Source organism: Ursus americanus, chromosome 1, assembly GCF_024610735.1.
Source record: "Ursus americanus isolate L20-20 chromosome 1, mUrsAme1.1.p, whole genome shotgun sequence".
NCBI classification, from domain to species: domain Eukaryota; kingdom Metazoa; phylum Chordata; class Mammalia; order Carnivora; family Ursidae; genus Ursus; species Ursus americanus.
In genome coordinates, this window is record NC_142127.1 from 33,455,404 (window position 1) to 33,476,285 (window position 20,882).

Genomic DNA, 20,882 nt, shown 5'->3' on the forward strand with positions numbered 1-20,882 from the left:
CATTTTACCCACACAAATGCTATGTCAAGGATACTATATTCAGAACAGTCTAGTTGTCAATAAGGGCAGATAAATTCCTGATCCTAAGTGGAAAAGCATTGTGCTAACTGCTTTGCATCAATTCTCAAATTAATTCTTTTAATAACCCTGCCGAGGTAGATACTATTTATTATCTCTACTTTATAAGAAGAGAAAATGGAGCAAAAGAAAGTACAAGAACATGTCCAAGGTAACACAGTTGGCCGGTGAGTTCATTACAACATTGTCCTGCCCACCCACTAAGTTCCTATTAAAGAGCAAGGCTCCAACACTCTGCATCAAGAGAAATAGAATCATTTCAAATAGGAATATAAATTCTGTACTAATGCCTTAACTAATATATGAAATCTACGTATAGAAGTCAGTTCTGGAGAAAAATGATTTATCTGATAAACTTTTGCTCCTTTTCCTTAAATGTATCTAATCTCCAACTTAAAGTAAAACTGTATCTTGCTTCTGGCCAAAACCAGTAACTAATATTTTAAAAGAAAAATTTAAAAACAAATGTATCATGAATGTTGAATATAAGATGAAGAATGGGATAAAACAGTAATGGATATATCAATAGCTAACAACTGTAAAGTTGTCTTCATAGGATAAAACATATGACTCAGGCAAGTAGTTACTAAGTACAGAGTACAGCACATTCTATTTGAAAAACTTATTTTCCTAAAAATTACTTTTTAAAAAAAATACATAAGCCCTTTCAAAGCAATAAACAAATGCTACCTATCAAATATTTAGACTGTCTTTGCATAATCAGAGAAACCTAACAAAGACTTAGATGTGTATTCTGAATGCATCAAAACCAGGACATTACTTTTAACCATAAGGTTATTTGCTTTGAGGACTTGTAGGAACAATTAAGATAATCCTTGCACTGGAGGTTTAGTATTACTCTGCACTTTTGTCACAGATGACAGCCTTCTCCAAATAATTTTATTACTGACAGTTACTGTATTAAGAAAAACCTGTTGACACAAATGGCAGTTCCGGGGAATCAACCAAAAGTAAACATTTTCTCAAATGATAAACTGGAAGCATAAATTTGCAAAGTAAGGCATTAAAAAACTACCATCCTTAATATATAAAAATCTACTACAAACAATAGGACAATCTTATGGAAAAATAAACATGACCATTAATAGAACTCTATACAGATAATATAATTAGATATTTAACTTCATTAGTAAATCAAAGACGCACACATTAAATGAAAACTTTTTGTTCTTCAGATAAGTGACAGTTAAAGACAGTATACAATGTTAAAAGGGTAGGAAGGAAAGTGCACTGTCATGCCAGGGCTCAGAATGAAATTAGTATTGGTTTGCTGGCAATTTACTGGTTCTCATCAAAACTGAAAATGCAAACAAAAGAAAAAGAAAAGAAATACAAATAACCTCTTCATGCTGATATTTCACTCCACAAAACCCCATTTATATAGCTGAAAAGATGTATTAGAATGTTCTCTACAGGATTACTTGTAATGAGGAAAAATTAGAGAAAATTCAATATCCATCCATAAGAAAACCATCAATTAGGGTCCATTCAATTAGGGTAGATTTATTTTATGGAGATCTGTTTTTTAATAGAAAATATCTAAGATGCACTGTTAAATACAGAGTGAGACATTGTGATATAGTAGCAAAATATATACAGAAAATATTTAAAAGAAAAAAAACTGGATAAAAGGAAAAAATGCATATATATAATTACCAAGAGAGCTAAATACTTTTCAGATATCAAAAAGCTAGTCAACAATTTGGTTGTGAATAAATTCAATACTCAAACTATATAAACATATGTACAACAGATAAACATTTATACATACGTGAGTATTTCTGTAGTAAAGTATAAGTTCAACTGAATGAAACCAAGAGAAAAAACATAACTAAATCTAAACACTAAATAGGTAGAAAAATCCCCTCAACTACTCTAAATAAGGAAAATTAAGAAAGAGCCTAAATATAAGATTAGAATTAAGGAAGAACATAATTACTAACAGCAGATTTAAAACCAATTACTAAAATCTAGAGGAAATCATTCCTCAGACTATTATAATTTGCCCTAGAAGAAACACATATGTGAATATTCCAATCATCACAGAAGCAACTGAAAGATACCCAACCAGATAATTTCATACCAGAACACCACATAAGCTTTAAAATACACAGAATTACAATGTCCTTGTTTCAGGTCACAGGAATAGATGAAAAGCTCTTTATTAATAATAAAATGCAAAAGAAAAGGTATCAAATAAGAAAAGTAGCTAATGTTACTTATGAATATATATCTTAAAAATTTAAATATAACATTAGCCAAGAGAATCCTGCAGCATATATACTCTGACCAAGTAGAACTGATTACAGCAGTGCCAGGGTGGTTTAATATCGGGAAATCTATAAGAAAGAAATTATTTCTATAAACGAACTGAAAAAAAAAAAAATCACAGGAGCACACCAATATACTTGTATGATCAAATTATATCCTGAAAATTATGATGGTTTGGAAGTATTAAAAAAATAAAAACAAAAATCCTAGAAACAACAAAAACACCTGAATGATAAAGGGCAACTTACTGAAAACTAATAAAAATATTCTAAAGCCACTTCCATTAAAATCATGACCAAAAGGTGAGTCCACAATCACTGTATTTCAACAAACACATAATAGTAATAAAATGAAATAACTGATACATTTGGGAATGACAAATTCTCTTATCTTTACTGGCTAAAGATTCAAATGAAATCTAGTTGAAATTAAAAAGAGTATAACAAACCTGGCTTTAAGATAAATATACAAAAATCTTTGAAATGACAATAACTAGCTTGCAATAAAAATGTGAAAAAAAATCCTATTTAAAATATATCAAGTTTTTAGAAGGTAAAATAAATAAACCGTAATGAAAATGAGGGACTTACATATGGATAAAAAGTTAACAGACAAAAACTTAATCTGAACGTACATGCATTTAGTAATTTAGCCTTGAAATGCACAGCAACACAGAAATATACAGGGAAAAAAAGATGACATCTTTTCAAGCTAAATATTTAAAGACACTCCTCATCTTAGGCAGATCAAAGAGATGAAAGATATGCCAAGATGGAAGAATACAAAATAACTTAAAAGCACAGAAAATATTCCTAAAAACTGTCTTAAAATAGACATAAGTGAAGCTTTAATAAAATGTAAATAGCATTTCACAGACTGTGCTTTTTTGTTCCCTGTGCCTTCTGATAATATGCAAAAAAGTTTTCTTTATTAAAAAAAAAAAAAGTCACCCAAAGGCATGATTCATTAAAGAAGTAACTGACAGACTGGACTTCATTAAAAACTTCTGTTCTGCCAAAGACACAGTAAAAAGAATGAAAAAACAAGCCACAAACTGGGAGAAAAAATCTGCAAAAGACACATCCGATAAAAAACTGTTATCCAGAATATTACGAAGACCTCTTTAAACTTAACATGAAGAACATGGACAACCCGGGGCACATGGGTGGCTCAGTGGGTTAAGTGTCCAATGTGATTTCGGCACAGGTCATGATCTCAGGGTTTTAAGATCAAGTCCCACACTGGGCTCTGCGCTGGGTATGAGGCCTGCTTAAGATTCTCTCTCTTTCCCTCTCCCTTTCCCCACCTCTCTCTCTCTCTAAAAAAAAAAAAAGAAAAAAAAAAAGAGTATGAACAATCCAATTAAATGGCCAAAAGATCTGAATAAATACCTCAAGAAAAACATACAGGTAAGTAAGCCTATGACAAGGTGCTTAACACTATACAATATTATAGAATTGCAAATTAAAACTAACTCCTTTTCATTACTGGTGGGAATTCAAAACAGGATAGCCACTTTGGAAGGCAGTTCGGCAACTTCTTACAAAGCTAAATACATTTTTACCATATGATCAAGCAAGCATGCTCCTTGGTTATTTATCTAAATGAGTTCAAAACTTATGTCCGCACAAAGATCTGCTCACTAATGTTTGTTAAGAGTTTATTCTTTGCCAAAACTTGGAAGCAAAACTCGGATGTCTTTCAGGAGGTGAATGGATAAACTGTGGCAAGTCCACACAATGAAATATTATTCACTGCTATTATTATCATTGTTACTCTTCTATTATTCAGTACCAAAAAGAAAAGAACTATTAAGCCATGAAAAAAATGGAGAGAACTTAAATGCATGTTACTAAGTGAATGAAACCAGTCTATAGAGGCTACACACTGTATGATTCTAACTACATGACATTCAGGAAAAGGTAAAACTACGTAGACAGCAAGAAGATAAGTGGTTGCTAGGTGCAAGGGGTGGAGGTGGGGATAGAGATGAACAGGTGGAGCACAGAGGGTAGTGAAATTATTCTGTACACACTATCATGATGATACATGTCATTAATATTTGTTAAAACTCATAGAATACGCACACCAGAATAAACTCTAACGTAAACCGGACTGTGGGTAATAACGTGCCAGTGTAGGATCATTGACTGTAACAAATGTTAACACCCTGGTAGAAGATGCTGACAGTAGGAGAGGCTGTTAAGGGGAGGGGATATTAAGGAACTCCTTACTTCGTGTTCAGCTGTGCTACTAACCTAAAATTGCTCTAAAAAAAAGTCTATTTAAAAATAAATCCCAAATCTAGAAACCAAGAAAAACATACCATCCAATATCCTTTCAATAAAGAAATCAAATGAGGGAAAAAGAAAAACTAAGGGGAACGGAGTTAAATGAAAACCCTCTATGTCAAAACGTAAGCAACAGTTAACTTAGTACAAAAAATCTCTAACAACCATGAGCTAAGTACTCAAGAAGCCAGAAAAAAGGCAACAGAGTAACCACGAAGGAAATAAAGATGACAGAATAAATAAACTGAATGGTTACCCCTCCAAAAAGAAGATGGTATAGGATTTCTAACTCTATGCAAAATAATTATTAAACCTCAACAAACAGATGTATGGGAAAACATAAATAAGAAATTTAAAACTGGAACAGCACAATAACCACTAAAGAAATTGAAATAGTTATCCAAAATCTCTATACTCAAAAAGTATTAGGTCCAGACAGTTTTTAGTTGTGTTCTATCAAGCTGTTAAGAAATAAATTTTGAGTCATTTATGTAAATTGTTCTAAGGACCAGAAAGAGAAGGGTTATTACCCAGACACAAACAACCTAAATAAGATATTAGCAAATTGAATTCCAAAGGAATTAAATACACATGTGTGCACATATATACACCCTTAAGACGCTTAATGAATAACTAAGGTTCACCTTAGTAATGCAAGGATGAGATATCAAAAAAATGTATCTGTGTACTTGCACATTAACAGACTACAGAAGAAATATCATATGACCATCTCAGTGGATAAGAAAAAAGCACTGGAGAATTTTAAAAATCAAGTTTGTGGGGCACCTGTGTGGCTTAGTCGGTTAAGCATCCGACTCTTGATTTCGGCTCAGGTCATGATCTCAGGGTCCTAAGATGGAGCCCCCTGTCAGGCTCCAGCCTGCTCAAGATTTTCTCTCTTCCCCTTCCTCTGCTCCCCCAACCCTGCCCAGGCTTGCAAGCATGCGCCCTCTCTAAAAATAAATAAATAAAGTTCATAATGACCTCTCTCAGCAAAACAGGAAAAGAAGTGTCAATAAGGGTTGTTTATCAAAAAGCTATAATAAACATCACATTAAATGGAGAAATTTAACACATAATCCCTTTAAGGGAGAAAACAAGGTAATGATGCCAGCTTATCATCACTGCTACTGCTCACCATAGTACTACCGGTTTTGGCTGACCACAGTAAATGTTTAAAGATTAGAAATGAAGATTAGGAAAAAAGGAGCCAAAACTCAAATTTAAGCTCTATTACAAAACAGACACAAAAGATTGACTACCATGTTCACTGATAGACTTAGTATTATAAATATGTCCCCACAATCTATAAATTCAGTGCAACTCCAATTAAAATACCAAAAATATCTTCTTGGACACCTGAAACAGATTAAAATTTTTTAAAAAGATACTGTTCAGGAAAACACGGAGACCACTGAAAATATTCAGATCATTAAAAGGGAAAACAGGTAAGCTACTAAGATAATACAATGCTATTTATAGAAAAAACATGCATTATATATTAAAAACCTGAAGACTTCACCAAAAACCCTGTTAGAAATAAATTCAATAAAATAGGATACAAAAATCTGTTGCATGTATCAACATGAATTAACTATCAGAAAGAAAAATTAAGGAAAAAAATCCCATTTACAATTGCATCGAAAATAAAAAAACACCTAGGAAAAAATTTAACCAAGGAGGTGAAAGATCTGTGCAAGTGAAAACTAGGACACTGATTAAAAAAAAAATTAAGACATAAATAAATGGGAAGACATTCTATGCTCACAAATTGAAAAAAATTAATATTGTTCAAATGTCCATACTACCCAAAGCAATCTACAGATTCAATGTAATCCCTATCAAAATTTCAAAGGCACATTTCAAAGAAAAAGAACACATAACCTTAAAATTTGGATGGAACCACAAAAAGACTGAATAGCCAAAGCAATCCAAAGAATAAACTGGAGGCATCGTGCTCCCTGCTTTCAAACTATATTACCAAAGTACTGTATTCAAAATAGTATAGTACTGGCATAAACATAGAAATACAGATCAATACGACAGAATCAAGATCTCAGAAATAAACTCATGCATAAATGGTTGACTAATTTATGACAAAGGAGGCAGGAATATTTAAGAAAGGACAGCCACATGCAAAAGAATGAAACTAGACTCCTATCTTCCATCATGCACAAAAATTAACCCAAAATGGATTTAGGCTTGAAATGTAAGATCTGAAACCCTAACACTAGAAAAAACAATAGGCAGTAAGAGCTCCTTGACCATCAATCTTGACAATGATTTACTGGATCTGATTCCAACAGCAAAGGCAACAAAAGCAAAATAAGCAAGCGGACTACATCAAATTAACACCTTCTGGCACAACAAAGGAAACCAACAAAATGAAAAAGCAACCTATAGAATGGGAAAAAAAATATCTGCAAATCATGTATGTAAGGGTTAATATCCAAAATATATAATGAGCTCATAGAACTCAACAGCAAAAAACCCCAAGCAATCTGATTTAAAAATGGGCAGAAGATCTGAATAGACATTTTCCCAGAGAACACGTACAGATGGTCAACAGACATATGAAAAGACGCTCAACATCACTAACTATCAGGGAAATGCAAACCAAAACCACAATGTAATTTCACCTTATATTTGTTGGAATGCCTATTATCAAAAACAGATAATAAGTGTTAGTGAGGGTATGGTTGAAAAAGGAAACCTTCATGCACTGTTGGTGAAAATGTAGCTAGTGTAGCCCCTATGGAAAACCATGTGAATGCTGCTCAAAAAATTAAAAATGGAACTATCATACAATCCAGCAATTCCATTTCTGGGTATTCATTCAAAGAAATGAAAACAGTAACTCAAAAAGATAGATGTACCCCCAGGTTCATAGCAGCCTTATTTACAATAGCCAAGATACAGAAATAACCTAGGTCTCCTTGGATGGGCGAATGGATAAAGATGTGGAATACACACAAACACACAAACACATGCACAGAGGAAAACTGTTCAGCTATAAAAAGAAGGAAAGCTTGCCATTGGCAAAAACACAGATGGACCTTGAAGACATTATGCTAAGTGAAATAAGTCAAACGGAGAAAGATAAGTACCGTATGATCTCCCTTACAAGCAGAATCTAAAAAACAATATAAAATCCAAACTCAGATATAGAGAACATATTGCAGGTGGGGGTTTGAAGCGGGTGAAGAGGGTCAACTGGTACAAATTTCCAGTTATAAAGTAAGTCATGGAGATGTAATGCACAGCATGGCGACTACATTTAATACTGTGCAGCATATTTCAAAGTTTTTATGAGAGTAAATCTTAAAAGTCCTCATCACAAGAAAAAAAGATCTATAACTATATATGGAGATAGATGTTAACTAAATTTATTGTGATCATTTTACAATGTATACAAATACCAAGTAATTTTGTACAATCTAAAATGTTATGTCAATTATACCTCAACAAAAAGAACCCACAAAATATGTAAAGAAAAAAGGAAAAGAAAAAACACAAAAATACCTACACAAAAAATTTCAAAAGCTTTTTCCAATACATGCAAGTCTTAGGGCATATATCCAAGGGAGCACCCATTAGGCAGGGTGCTGTAGGGATGAGAGTGAAGAAGCATAAAGTGAAAAAATGTGAGGAATCCTCCAAGGATCAATGACAACGACCATAATCTGAAGAGTTTAGGTAACTCAAATTTGTGTACCTGAAATCTTTTTTTCTTTAAAGATGTTATTTATTTACTTGAGAGAGAAGGAAAGAGAAGGCATGCACATGAGTGGGGGCGGGGGGGGGGGAGCAGGCTCCTCACTGAAGCAGGGAGCCCAACCCAGGACTCAATCTCAGGACCCCAGGACAATGACCTGAGGTAGATGCTTAACCTAATGAGCCACCCAGGTGCCCCTGTGGACCCAAAATCTAAAAAGAATTAAAGCAAATACTAAATTTTCAAATACAGAGTTTTCAATACTCCAGGGAAACCGAAGTTATTTCTATATCTTGGCTATTGTAAATAAGGCTGCTATGAACCTGGGGGTACATCTATCTTTTTGAGTTACTGTTTTCATTTTCTTTGAATAAATACCCAGAAGTGGAATTGCTGGATTGTATGGTAGTTTCATTTTTAATTTTTTGAGCAGCGTTCATATGGCTTTCCATAGGCGCTACACTAGTTACATTTCCACCAACAGTGCACTTCCCATTTTTAGATGGTAAGATTTAACAGAAAAGTAGAAAATGTCAGTTCTTCCAAAATTGAAATGAATTAAATATAATCCCAGATGAAAAACATAACTTTGTCTTTTGAGTGTGTATGGGTATGTATGTATTTACAGATTATTTTTGGAGGGGGATACTGGAATTCATATACTAACATCTGAAAATAGCTAAGGAGGTAATGAAAAGAGAAACCATGAAGGCTTGCCTTACTAAATGTTTTTTTTTTAATTTATTTATATGAGAGAGAGAGAGAGAGAGAAACGTGAGGGAGGGGCAGACAGAATCCTCCAGGAGACTCCCCACTGAGCACAGAGCCAGAGACTGAGATAATGACCTGAGCTGAAATCAAGAGCCGGTTGCCTAACCAACTGAACCACCCAGATGCACCACCTTACTAAATATTAAAGCTGTTTTAATCAAAAAAACATGTAATACTGGACAAAAAATAAACAAATAGATATGGACCAACAGAAAAGAAAACCCAGAAGTAGATGCCAGAATATGTGTGAATTTAATATATGATAAAAAAGATATTTTGGGGTGCCTGAGGGGCTCAGTCTGTTAAGCATCTACCTTCAGCTCAGGTCATGATCCCAGGGTCCTGGGTTCGAGTCCCACTCAGCAGGGAGTCTGCTTATCTCTATCCTCTGCCCCTCATTCCCCCACCCGCTCCTGTGCTTGTGCTCTCTCCCTCTCCAATACATAAAATCTTAACAAAAAAAGGTACTTCAATTGGGGAAAAAAAAGGTTTGATAGACAACTGACAAAACCAAAACACTAATGGTTGTCATCCTCTCAAGGTGGAAAAGGTTAGGGTGAAATTTTACTTTCTTCTTTTTAACTTATGTCTGCTTCTTAATCCCCCAAGCGAGCCTGCATTATTTAAAATAAACAGAAAAATACATGAAGCTGTCACCGGTGAAAAATACAAACAGGCACTCATAATGGAAGAATACCACATGGATATTTTATAATCACTCAACTTTCTTTAAAAAAAGATTTTATCTATTTATTTGAGAAAGAAAGAGGGATACTGCATGCAAGCAGGGTTAGGAGCAGACGGGAAGGGAGAGAATCCCAAGCAGACCCGGTGCCAAGCTCAGAGCCTAACTCAGGGTTGGATCTCATGACCTTACATCATGACGCAAGTAGAACTCAGACACTCAACCGAATGAGCCATGAGGCACCCCTATAACCATTTAACTTTTAAAGCAGAAGATACAAGAAACTTTAAAACATTTAAATACATTCTTTCCCCCATATTTAAAATCAAGTCACAGCTTTTTGCATTTCCCCAACCATAAAACGGGCATAACAGCTACCGCTCAGGACTATTGTGATTAAATGAGATTATACATATAAACTCTTCTTTTTGGGGTACCTGGGTAGTTCAGTCGGGTAAGCAGATGACTCTTGATTTTGGCTCCGGTTGTGATCTCAGGGTTGAGACTGAACCCTGCACTGGGTGTGTGCTGCTGTGTGTTGAGCCCGCTGAAGATTCTTACTCTGACCCTTTGCCCTCCCTCAAAACAAACAAACAAGCAAACAAAAACCCCTCTTCTTTCCATTGATCTTTAAGGAATTAACAAACAAAAAAATCAAAGAAAACCTTGAGGCAAAAGGGCATGGCTATTATCAATAAGCAAAAAAAAGGCATCTTTAAGTGAGGCTCTCAGACTTGATTATTATTTTCCCAAACGTAATAAAAATATATAACAGAACACCATATACAGAAACATTAGCAAAAGTAACTGTAACTACTATCTTAAAAAATCAAGTATGGAGAAAAAGAAATGCAGCATAGCAGTATCATTCTCTCCTTTCCTAAGAACACAAACCAAACCAAACCACCACAACAAAAAAAACCCAACAACAAAAAACAAGCAATTCTGAATACTGTATTTGTCTTTCTGACACCATTAGGGAAGGTACAAGTTGAAAATAAGTATTTTAAAATCTGTGTATTAGAAAGTCTACATTCAGTTTATGGTAATAAATAAGGGTACATAAATGTTTGTATATGAGTACCTTATAATGTAAACCTTATGTGAAAATTATCACGTTAGTTACTGTATACCTACAAGTTCTGTTTCCCTTCTAATTATACTGGGAGGGGAGAAATTAAAATCTTTGTAAAATCTGATGTATATCTGATTTCTTTTTCTCTCATTTAGTCCCATCGAAATTAAATTTTAAGATAAATCATTCAAATAATTTTTCAACCTTTGGCATAGAAAAGAAAGGAACAAGATTCAAATTAACAGATAATCTTTAAAATGAAATAAGGATCAATGTTGTAGGCTATAGAAGTATAATGAAATAATTATGTTCCAGAGGTACTTACTGCACCAGATGTTGTACCTAAAAAAAAAAAAAAAAAAAAAAAAAAAGGAACAATATTTACAATGTGGTAAATCACAGGTCTCCTCCAGTGAACATTTTTAAAATTTTTATTCATACTATATCTTCCTCCTTATCTTGTCACACTAAATATTCTAAGACTGTCCCATATGAATTATGTGCATGCTCTTTTTTACTAATAAACATATACGGTGCAAAGCATTTTCAGAATTATGTGGCACTTTGAACTTTTAAACTGCAAACTTACTTGGATCCCATTGGAGAAGTATTCACAATCTATGCCTTTTGTTTCCCTTCTTGCTATTATAGGTGTCTATCTTGGCCAATTCCTTTCTCTACTACACTACTGAAATAAAATAATGCCACAGACCTCAGATCCTATGCTTTAGAGCCATGGCACCTTCAACTATATGAATTCCAGACTTGTGGTGTACAATACAATATCCATTAGCTACCACATGTCCTTGTTTAAAATTTTTAATTAAGATTAAATAAAATTTAAAAATTCAGTTCCTCCTTTGCACTAGCCAATTTCAAGTACTCAGTAATCACATGTGGCTAATAAGTATTGTATTGGACGGTACAGATTACAGAACATTTCCTTCACTGCATAAAAGTCTATTAGATGGCACTGTCCTAAATTATTATCAATACCCCTCTAGATATAAGGAGAAATGGCCTTTAGCCACCAAGTTCAAATGAACAAGCTTTAAACTTTAGAAACTAGTAACCTAAAACTATGTGTGAAAAAGAAAACAAGAACTATATGTAAAAGGGGAATAAAACACATAGAACAATCAAAAGAAGCTACTATGGACATCACTGGTAGAACCAAAGCATTTAAAAAGTAATTAAGAAGAAATTTTATGAGTCTGTTTCTGACTCAGAATACAGGAAACAAAATGCTGGTTACCGAAGACGGGAGGGCAAAACAGGTGAACAGGATTAAGAGATACAAACTTCCAGTTATAAAATAAGTCAAGGCAAGGTAGTGTAAAGCATAAGAAACATAGCCATAGTAGTAACTTTGGATGGTGACAGATAACTAGACTTATTGTGGGGATCATTTTGTAATATACAAAATTATCAAATCACAAAGTTGTACACCTGAAGATAACAGGATATTGTATGTCAATTATACTTCAATTAAAAAAAAGAAGAAATTTTAAGGTAATTTCCCAGAATTCTTTAGGGTAATAGTAATCACCTCTAGATATCTAAATAGGCAAAATATTATACTAGGTATTTCAGAACATCATTTCAGCTTAAATAAAGAAATTTGTGAAACATCTTAAAAAGATCCATTATGTCCCATATAAACTTGTAGGAAAATGGTACATTTTAAATGTTTCAAACCATATTTAAAACAAAATATGTTTTAGAGGTGCCTGGGTGGCTCAGTCAGTTAAGTGTCTGACTCTGGACCTCAGGGTCCTGAGATTAAGCCTGTGTAGGACCCCACCCTGGGTGTGGAGTCTGCTTGAGATTCCTCCTGCTCCCTCTCCCTCTGCCCCTCTTCCCCACCCTAAAAACCAACCAAACCAAACCAAACCAAAAAAACATTTTGGCGCAATCATGGAAAAAAAGTTCAGCATCTGGAATACCAATTTATCTGGAACATTATTTACTCATGGATAACTGAGGCACTACTGATCTATATGAAAGGTACACTAGTCAAAACAGTTATTAATAACTGGCTGATAAAAAAATTATCACAAGGCTTACGAACTCCAATGGCTACAAGGACCAAGCAGGTAACAGAAAAGACTGTGCAGCAGTCCAGAAGGCTAATAAGAGTACATGCTCCATATCCAAAGTAAGGAGTTACTACCCCCTTCCACAATGTCTGCTGAGTACAAACTGGGACTCAACCAGAACTTTTCATTTAAATATTCTCTGACTACCTACTGTGTTGATAAGCACCACTGTAAACAATGAATATTCCGATAATCCAGTTTTTCAAGATAAATTCAATCTTTGTGTAAAAAGATAAATCTAGTTGTTACATATGGCCCAAGACTTTAAATGTTAGCAACTTATTATAAAATTAAAAACATTGTATGGGTTAAAGTATAACTGTAGACCAAATCTGGTCCCAGAACTCCTGACCTAAAATTATGGTAATTTTTTATGAATTATGAATGCTATCCCTATTTCCCATTGCTTAAAACAAAAGAAAAAAGAAAAAAAAGAAAAAAATCAGGAGTTAATCATAAAGCCCAAAGTGACACTGCTTCTATTCCTTATTATGATAGCTGCTGTCCAAATGAAGTCTGATATTTATTTAGCACCATAAATGTGTACATACCTGCTGCTACGTCCATATTATTTACTCCTGGCTGTAAGAGAAATATGAAATTAGTAATATGCACCTTGTTTAAACTATACTTTACATAAGTTCCTCATAAAGCACACAGTGCCCTTTATGTATAATTCTCAAGCCACTGACTCAAATATCCTCAGTAAGTTTCAGCAGTTTTAGTTCCTTGAGTTTGCTGTGAGTTGTAAAAACATCATTAACCTGGGGCTACTGAAGCACTTTAAGTGTTTATTTATATGATCATCAGTTCCATGTAAATTCACAACTATTTACCCACAATTCTGATACAGAAAAAGCTCTAAAAACCAAGTTTTCTCAACTTTCACACAATACTCTTTATAGTTGCAAAATCTCCTCCGAATGACATGAGCTATTTATCCCACCCTGAGAATATCCATAAATTTTGCTACAGAAATGTTGTGTTTGAAATTATATAAGGCCCTGTCCAAGACCCCAAGAGAAATTTTTATATGATATATAGAATATACAAAATATTATTTTCTAATATTAAAACATTTTAAAATACGTATTTGGCCTAAGGATTTTGGGTAAGACATTGCGAACTTACCACCCCAGTGGTGCATGTTCATTACAACCACTAGGTTACAGGTAATAAATAAGCTATGCTAATATGAATATCATAATGATTTACGTATTGCTATACAATCCAGTACGGGTGATAAGGCTGTCAAAGGATTTTTTAAGTAATGTGCCATCACTGAAGTCTCATGAAATGTAAATTTAGAATAAAATCTTCTGATTTCCAAATCTAGGATCTATTACTAAACCATAATACAACAATTTTTAATTAACACTCAGCAAAGCAAAAATCTATTCTTTAAGATCAGAATACTAATCAGACCAATAAAATGCTGGCTGACAAATTATACTTCTTAGTATTCTACTCTTAATGTAGAATTAACTTAGCAATTAAGGATGTATGTATAAATACAGGAAAAAATGTGAATGCCTATCATTCAAGAACCTAAAAGTCCACTGTAATTCCCATCTTGCATTACAGTACTCAAGACACACTTAAAAAGCTAACATGATTGACTACAAAATACACAGCCAGTATGTTATTTCATATATAAAAATAGTCAAAACATCACAGAAAATAATTATTTTTACTAGATTACCGGTAAGGCAGGCTGCATGGAAGCCTGAGACATATGAGACATCATCATTCCAGGCATTACGGAAGACATCATTCCAGGCATCTAGAATAAAAGTAAAAAAAGGTTACTATATAAAACCAAAGCATTTAATAGAACTTTATTAATCTATTTGGTTATCAAAGCTAATATGTACAACTCAAGACTTAAACCCAGTGAACACTATACAATATGAATAGTATGCTTAGTAAGTGCTTGTTGAATGAATGAAGTATTTTATCAATGAGCTAATATTTGTCATAATTTATATGTATAGTTAAAATTACTTTTAACAAACTTAAAAAGTTTACTTATGTTATTTCCAATGTGATTTTGACAATATTAATTTCCTTTTAATTTTAACTCATCACTCGTTTTTCTCCATTCTTTGGAGCAAGACAATTTTTTTGTATTTCTCAACCTTTGACTATTAATATCTGTATCAAAAAATTTACAGCAATCTGGCTCTTTAAAAAATTCAAGATCAAAGGTGCTTAAAATTCAATGACTATAAACAAATATGTAAAAAACAAACATTAGACACAAATCATCCATGTCCTCTCTTGAAAAGAAAAACTTAAGAAAGCACACACATATGAATACTTGAAGAAAGAAAATATTAGTTTTGGATGTTAATCTAGTCTACCAATGACTGCCATCCAAATCTATGAATGAATCTTCACTAAGTATGAATAAAAATCATGAAGATTAACATAAATTTCCAAAGGATTTTGACCCAATACTCATCCATAGTAGTATAACCCCATATTATAATTTTGATTTTAATATGAGCAAATCTAACAAAAATATGGAGGGGAATAAAAATTGTATCAATAATCAGTAAGTACTGGAACAAGGTAACCAGGTATTCAACAGTTTCAAATGAAATGAAACTTGGAGAAATAGAAACAAACAAGCATATTGGGCAACAGGAACATATAAAGCCTACTAAAAGTAGATGAGAGCACTTGCACACTGAATTTTGTTATTTGGGAAAGTTGACTCACAAAGCAAAACCAGGCTAAAGTACCATTAAAATGAAGCAGCACTGTATTAATGGATTAAAAAAACAAACGAAGGTTTTTTTATTCCTTAAAATATTCAATAAATTGCTTAAACATCATGAAACAAGAACTTGACAGAAGATATGTGACTACTACTTGGAATATATGGTGATAACAGCAGTTAAAAAAAAAAAAAGATACAGAATTTGAAAACAGAAGCACAAGCCTCCACCACCCTGACTAAAAGAATTAGAGAAAGAATTTATACATTAAGGGAAAAAATCATAGCAATCAAATGAGAACTAGGCTTGTTCCCTCTTCTCATTCCCAACAGATACACCCTCACAAATCTTACTTTAGGCTAATAGCAAAGTAGGCGTGAATTTTTAAGTTACTAGATAACTGATTATGGGGGGAAGCATGGTGAGCAACAGGGGGAAACAGCCTGGTATTTAAAATAGCCTATATGTAAAATCCAAAGCTGGTAACATATCCAAAAACTAGAATTCTAAACTAAATTGAAAAACTGAACTTTGAAAACTTGAGAAAAAAGTATTTTCTCATAAGAATTAAAGACATTAAGAAAAGTGGGACAAAATCTCCATCATGCAACAGAACATTTCCACATGGTAGCAGTACAAAGGAATGTAATTTCAAATTGAAATACTCTGACTTCATTTAGACAGTGATCAAATCCCACTTAAAAAACAAGGGACAAAAACCCTTACAATAATAAGAATTGACTAGAAAAGGCCAGTGACACTTAAAGCAAACAATATTTGAAAATCATTAAAGAAAAGAGTTTGACAAAATTCTCTCAATTATTCTTCCCATACTTCAAATTTTAAAACATCTCAAAAATCTGCCTTTAGCCTAAAACTCATAGAACTGGTTATAGAATGAGATTCAGTGTTTTGGTTTTCTGTTTTTGTTTTTCCTTCAAAAAACCCAACTGCTTCTTCACCTTCTAATTGCTACCGGGGTTATAGTTACCTTTTAACTAAATAAAATCACCTAAGCCTTTTACAAGTAGATTTTCTTTACATATTTCAAACAGAAAGATGATGAACAGTCAATGTTGATTTTGCAGCAACAAATAGAAGCAGAGGAGAGTGAACTGAGGCTCGCCAAACCCCAGCTTTGAGGGAGTCCTGCCAGCCCTTCTCTTCATGCAGTCTGAGGACTGACCCTAAAGGGACCACACTTGTCAAGGCTGAGGACTGCCCAAATACCAGGGCAATGAAGCACAGTGGCAAAAAGCCTTCCCCAGAGGTAAAACCTGAGTCTGGGTCTTTGCACCTTAAATTCCCCAAATTCTGAGGTTGGCATTCTGAGCCACAACTCTATTTCAAAATAGGGTTTTACATTTATGAAACTTATGTGAATGAGATTTAGTGTTAAGTATCTCAATTCTCCCTCAGTATCTCTAAATTCTGAGGGGCATCAACTAGTTAGGCTTGTTCAACTGGACAAACATTGGAAAGATTATGTACAACTGAATTATCTAAAAATAAGTAGATCAATATAATTTTAAACCAAAACTGTGATACTAGTATGAAACCAAAGAACAAAAACATAAATACGAAAAATGTTACACTTTTATGAGAAGTTATTACAAGAATTAGACAAATTAAGAGCTCTTCCAAAGGCCTGAGCATCACAAGAAACCTGTTTCCAAAAGCCTGAAGAATCTACTTTGTGGAAATGTTATGATTTCCTTTATTCATTAATTCTAGGATACGCATAATATGGGGATACATGTTTCAACCAATCTGAATTCTTTCAGATGATTTTGTGTTGATTTACGCCAGTCACTTGACAGAAGTATCAATATGAAACCATTAAAATTTTCTAAGTTATCCATTATTATTCTGTTTTAATACCAAAATGATCCAGGTTGCAAGCTTATGAGATTTGTGGTTCAAATTCTCAGAAGTAACTTTCCCCTTCACTGGCCCAATAACCAAAGTTGAGGCATTCAAAAGTTACTTTGTCTTCACTTTTTTGCATGGAAGGTTTACTTTTTGCTTCACATGAAGGAAATAGTTCCTTGGGCTCCCAGCTTTATCTGCAGAGCATTTTAGACTTTTCATTAGTTTTTTTTTTTTTTTCTCTCTCTAAGGGCACATAATATGACGGAGTGTCTTACCATTCAAGTTCAAAGATGTTGGTTCAAAACAGTTAAAGGAAAAAATTCTTAACACAGTTGCTACAATGATGCCACTATAAATTCCAGAAGCAGATCATTTTAAAGCTACAAAGTGGTGTCTCATATAAGCTTAGTGACAAGCTATGATAAAATCACAGCCATGTAGAGCTTCACAAATTTTCCATTTAAGCTACTTTGGCAAATATATTGTTACAATTACAAATTTTTAACTGTTAGGAAACAGGAGAAAATGGGAAGGGTAAAACACATACATATGAGACATAAGCTAAATTGTCTAAAACATTAAATATCTGAATTTTTTATGGACACTCTGGAAGTTTTTAAAACTAAAAAATAATTCAGATATACTGTCTGGTCCACTTTATTCATAAATTGCAAACCATTTCTCTAGGTATACCATATAAATTTTTCTATGTATATTTCTATTCTTTTAATGATAGAAGTTAAACCAATTCTCAGAAGGAATATCAGTATGAAGAAAATTAAAAACAAATAGAAACTAGGGAGCACTGCACAGTCTGCTCATTCTTAGTATCCCAGTTTGGAAAGTTCCTAATGATAGGTAAAACAAGCCTGCTTCACTTTTCGCTAGATACCTTTATTTTTATTTTATTTTTTTTAAAGATTTTATTTATTTGATGGAGAGAGAGAGACAGCCAGCGAGAGGGGACACAGGCAGGGGGAGTAGGAGAGGAAGAAGCAGGCTCCCAGTGGGAGAGTCTGATGTGGGGCTTGATCCCAGGACTCTGGGATCACGCCCTGAGCCGAAGGCAGACGCTTAACGACTGAGCCACCCAGGCGCCCCTTCGCCAGATACTTTTAAAACTAAAGGTAAACTAATAAAAGCAATTCCATCAATGTTACAACACGTTAAGTTGCACAAAACGTAAAACTAAAATAGCCCAATTGTGAAGATCGTCACATATGGGCATTTCAAAAGTTCTCTTCATAATTATTTCCTGAAGGTTTTCCTGCTGGAAAGAAATCACACAACCTAAGGATCTTTTGTCTAAACATTAACTTTTAAATTTGATTTAAAAAAAACATTCTTTCTGGAAACCTGAGTTTCAACTTATCTAAAAAGTTTGATTCTTGCCTTTTTACTTGGTTTCTCTGTAAGTCAAATTCCACAAGTACACAGAGGCTATTAAGTCTAGTATTTAAAAACCACTTTTACACCACCAACTTACCTTATGAACGAATGCAAAAAAATTAATCACTGAACAACTGTAAAAACTACATCTCTGAATGTAACTAGATATTCATTCAATTAGAAATAAACAGAAATACTCCTCTTTAAAGCATATCCTTAACAACCCAAAATCAGTAGTTACATTTTGGGACAATCATTTAACCTCACTTCCTTTTCATTACAATTATACATAAACTCAAGACATTTATCATTTTGATATAACATTCAGATTAAAAAAAAGCAGACATTTGCATAAACTGTTCCACATGGAAAAGAACCTTACCATTTAGTAAGTTAATTGCCAGGATTCAAAAATATTTAGTTTGCTAAATTCTCTCAACCTGGATAGTTTAGAATTGTTGAAGTATACACTATTCCTTCAGATTCTAAGGAGGTTACTAGCTTAATGATGTAATCTCATACTGCTATACAGGGTAGCAGTCCAGTACAGCTATTAAGCACACTCCAGAGTGAAACTATCAGAAACCCTATTCCAGCTTGGTCACTTAGCAGCTGCATGATCTTGGGCTAATTTACTTAACCTATCTGGGCCTCAATTTTCTCGACTGTAACATGGGGAAGAATACCACTCATCCGTTAACACTGCTGTAGGGATCAAATGGGGCAATGCACAGAAGATGCACAGAACAATACTCAATAAGTGACAGCTGTTTTATCACCACAGCTCTCCTTCAACTCAGATAATCAAAGTTTCTCTTCATTGTCCTTTCTCTCATCTATTCCCTATTATTAGATTGGCACTTAGGTTCTTTAAGGGCATCTAGTAAATAATGTAAAACCATCATCTTCAGTAGGAATCAACACATGTAATAAGGCAATCCCATTTTAAGCATCACATTTAGTGCTGGCTCTGCAATGTCACTGGATAATTCACATAACTCCCTGGGCCTTACTACTCGAACCTATAAATTAGACATTCATCCTCTAGCCAACCCTCTTTTCAGAGTCCGAAGGATCAAGTTCAGTAAGGTATATCGGTCTTTCAAACCAACACAAAGATAGTGATAGAACCTTAATTCCTTCTAAAACAGATTAGGTATCACAACCCTATTCTCTGAAACACTAAAACAAAACAAAACAAAACAAAACACAAACTATATGCCAAAGGGCAAGTAAATACTTTAAATTATTAATGATACTTAGCCCACTGTCTCTTACTAAACTCCAAACTTCTTAAATGAGGTCAAAGAAAATATAAAGGGAAAACTGAGTATGGATATATGACACAAAAACTTAAGAGCTGAATGAAAATAAACTATAATTTTAATTTTTAAAAAGCTCTAAACACAGTAGGGATACACACAAACTGTGAGGTCTCAAGTCATACAGATTTAGACTTTAAAACTTGCTCTAGAAAGTCACCTAAACCTTCTTTTGAACACAAGCCCTCTAGGACCCAAGTATGGAGGAACGTAAGACTGTTATTATCTCTTACTCCAAATCCTTTAAATTCAGTTTTATATCTAGCTAAATCATTATATATTGTTTACATGAAACTTAACTTTTTAGTTTCTTCTCAATTGTAGGCACCTTTAGAATAAGGAGCATGTCTCATTTATGTACATACTACTAGTGCAAAGGACAGGTACACGTACATAGCAGAAACTCAAATACTTGCAGTAGACAATTTTATGACCAATTCTTATTTCTGTATAGAAGAGAAAAATTTTCTATTATATTTAATATATGCTAATAAATACATAATGACCTTGAAATTACTGAAAAATCACCTTTCAGAGAATTAACCATTTTCTTGTATCACATGGCCAAGG

General features: G+C 33.6%; 1 protein-coding gene across 9 annotated transcripts in view; it reads right to left on the bottom strand.

Moving 5' to 3' along the window:
* The window catches only part of PRPF40A (pre-mRNA processing factor 40A), a 54,262-nt gene that overhangs the window by 25,621 nt on the left and 7,759 nt on the right, over positions 1-20,882 (bottom strand). For all 9 annotated transcript variants that reach the window (XM_045781804.2, XM_045781797.2, XM_045781766.2 and 6 more), the window contains exons 3-5: positions 14,709-14,789; positions 13,558-13,588; positions 11,233-11,249 (exon numbers count right to left, since the gene is read on the bottom strand). In XM_045781804.2, coding sequence (XP_045637760.2) covers positions 11,233-11,249; positions 13,558-13,588; positions 14,709-14,789 — 129 coding nt within the window. The remainder of the gene's footprint in view (positions 1-11,232; positions 11,250-13,557; positions 13,589-14,708; positions 14,790-20,882) is intronic.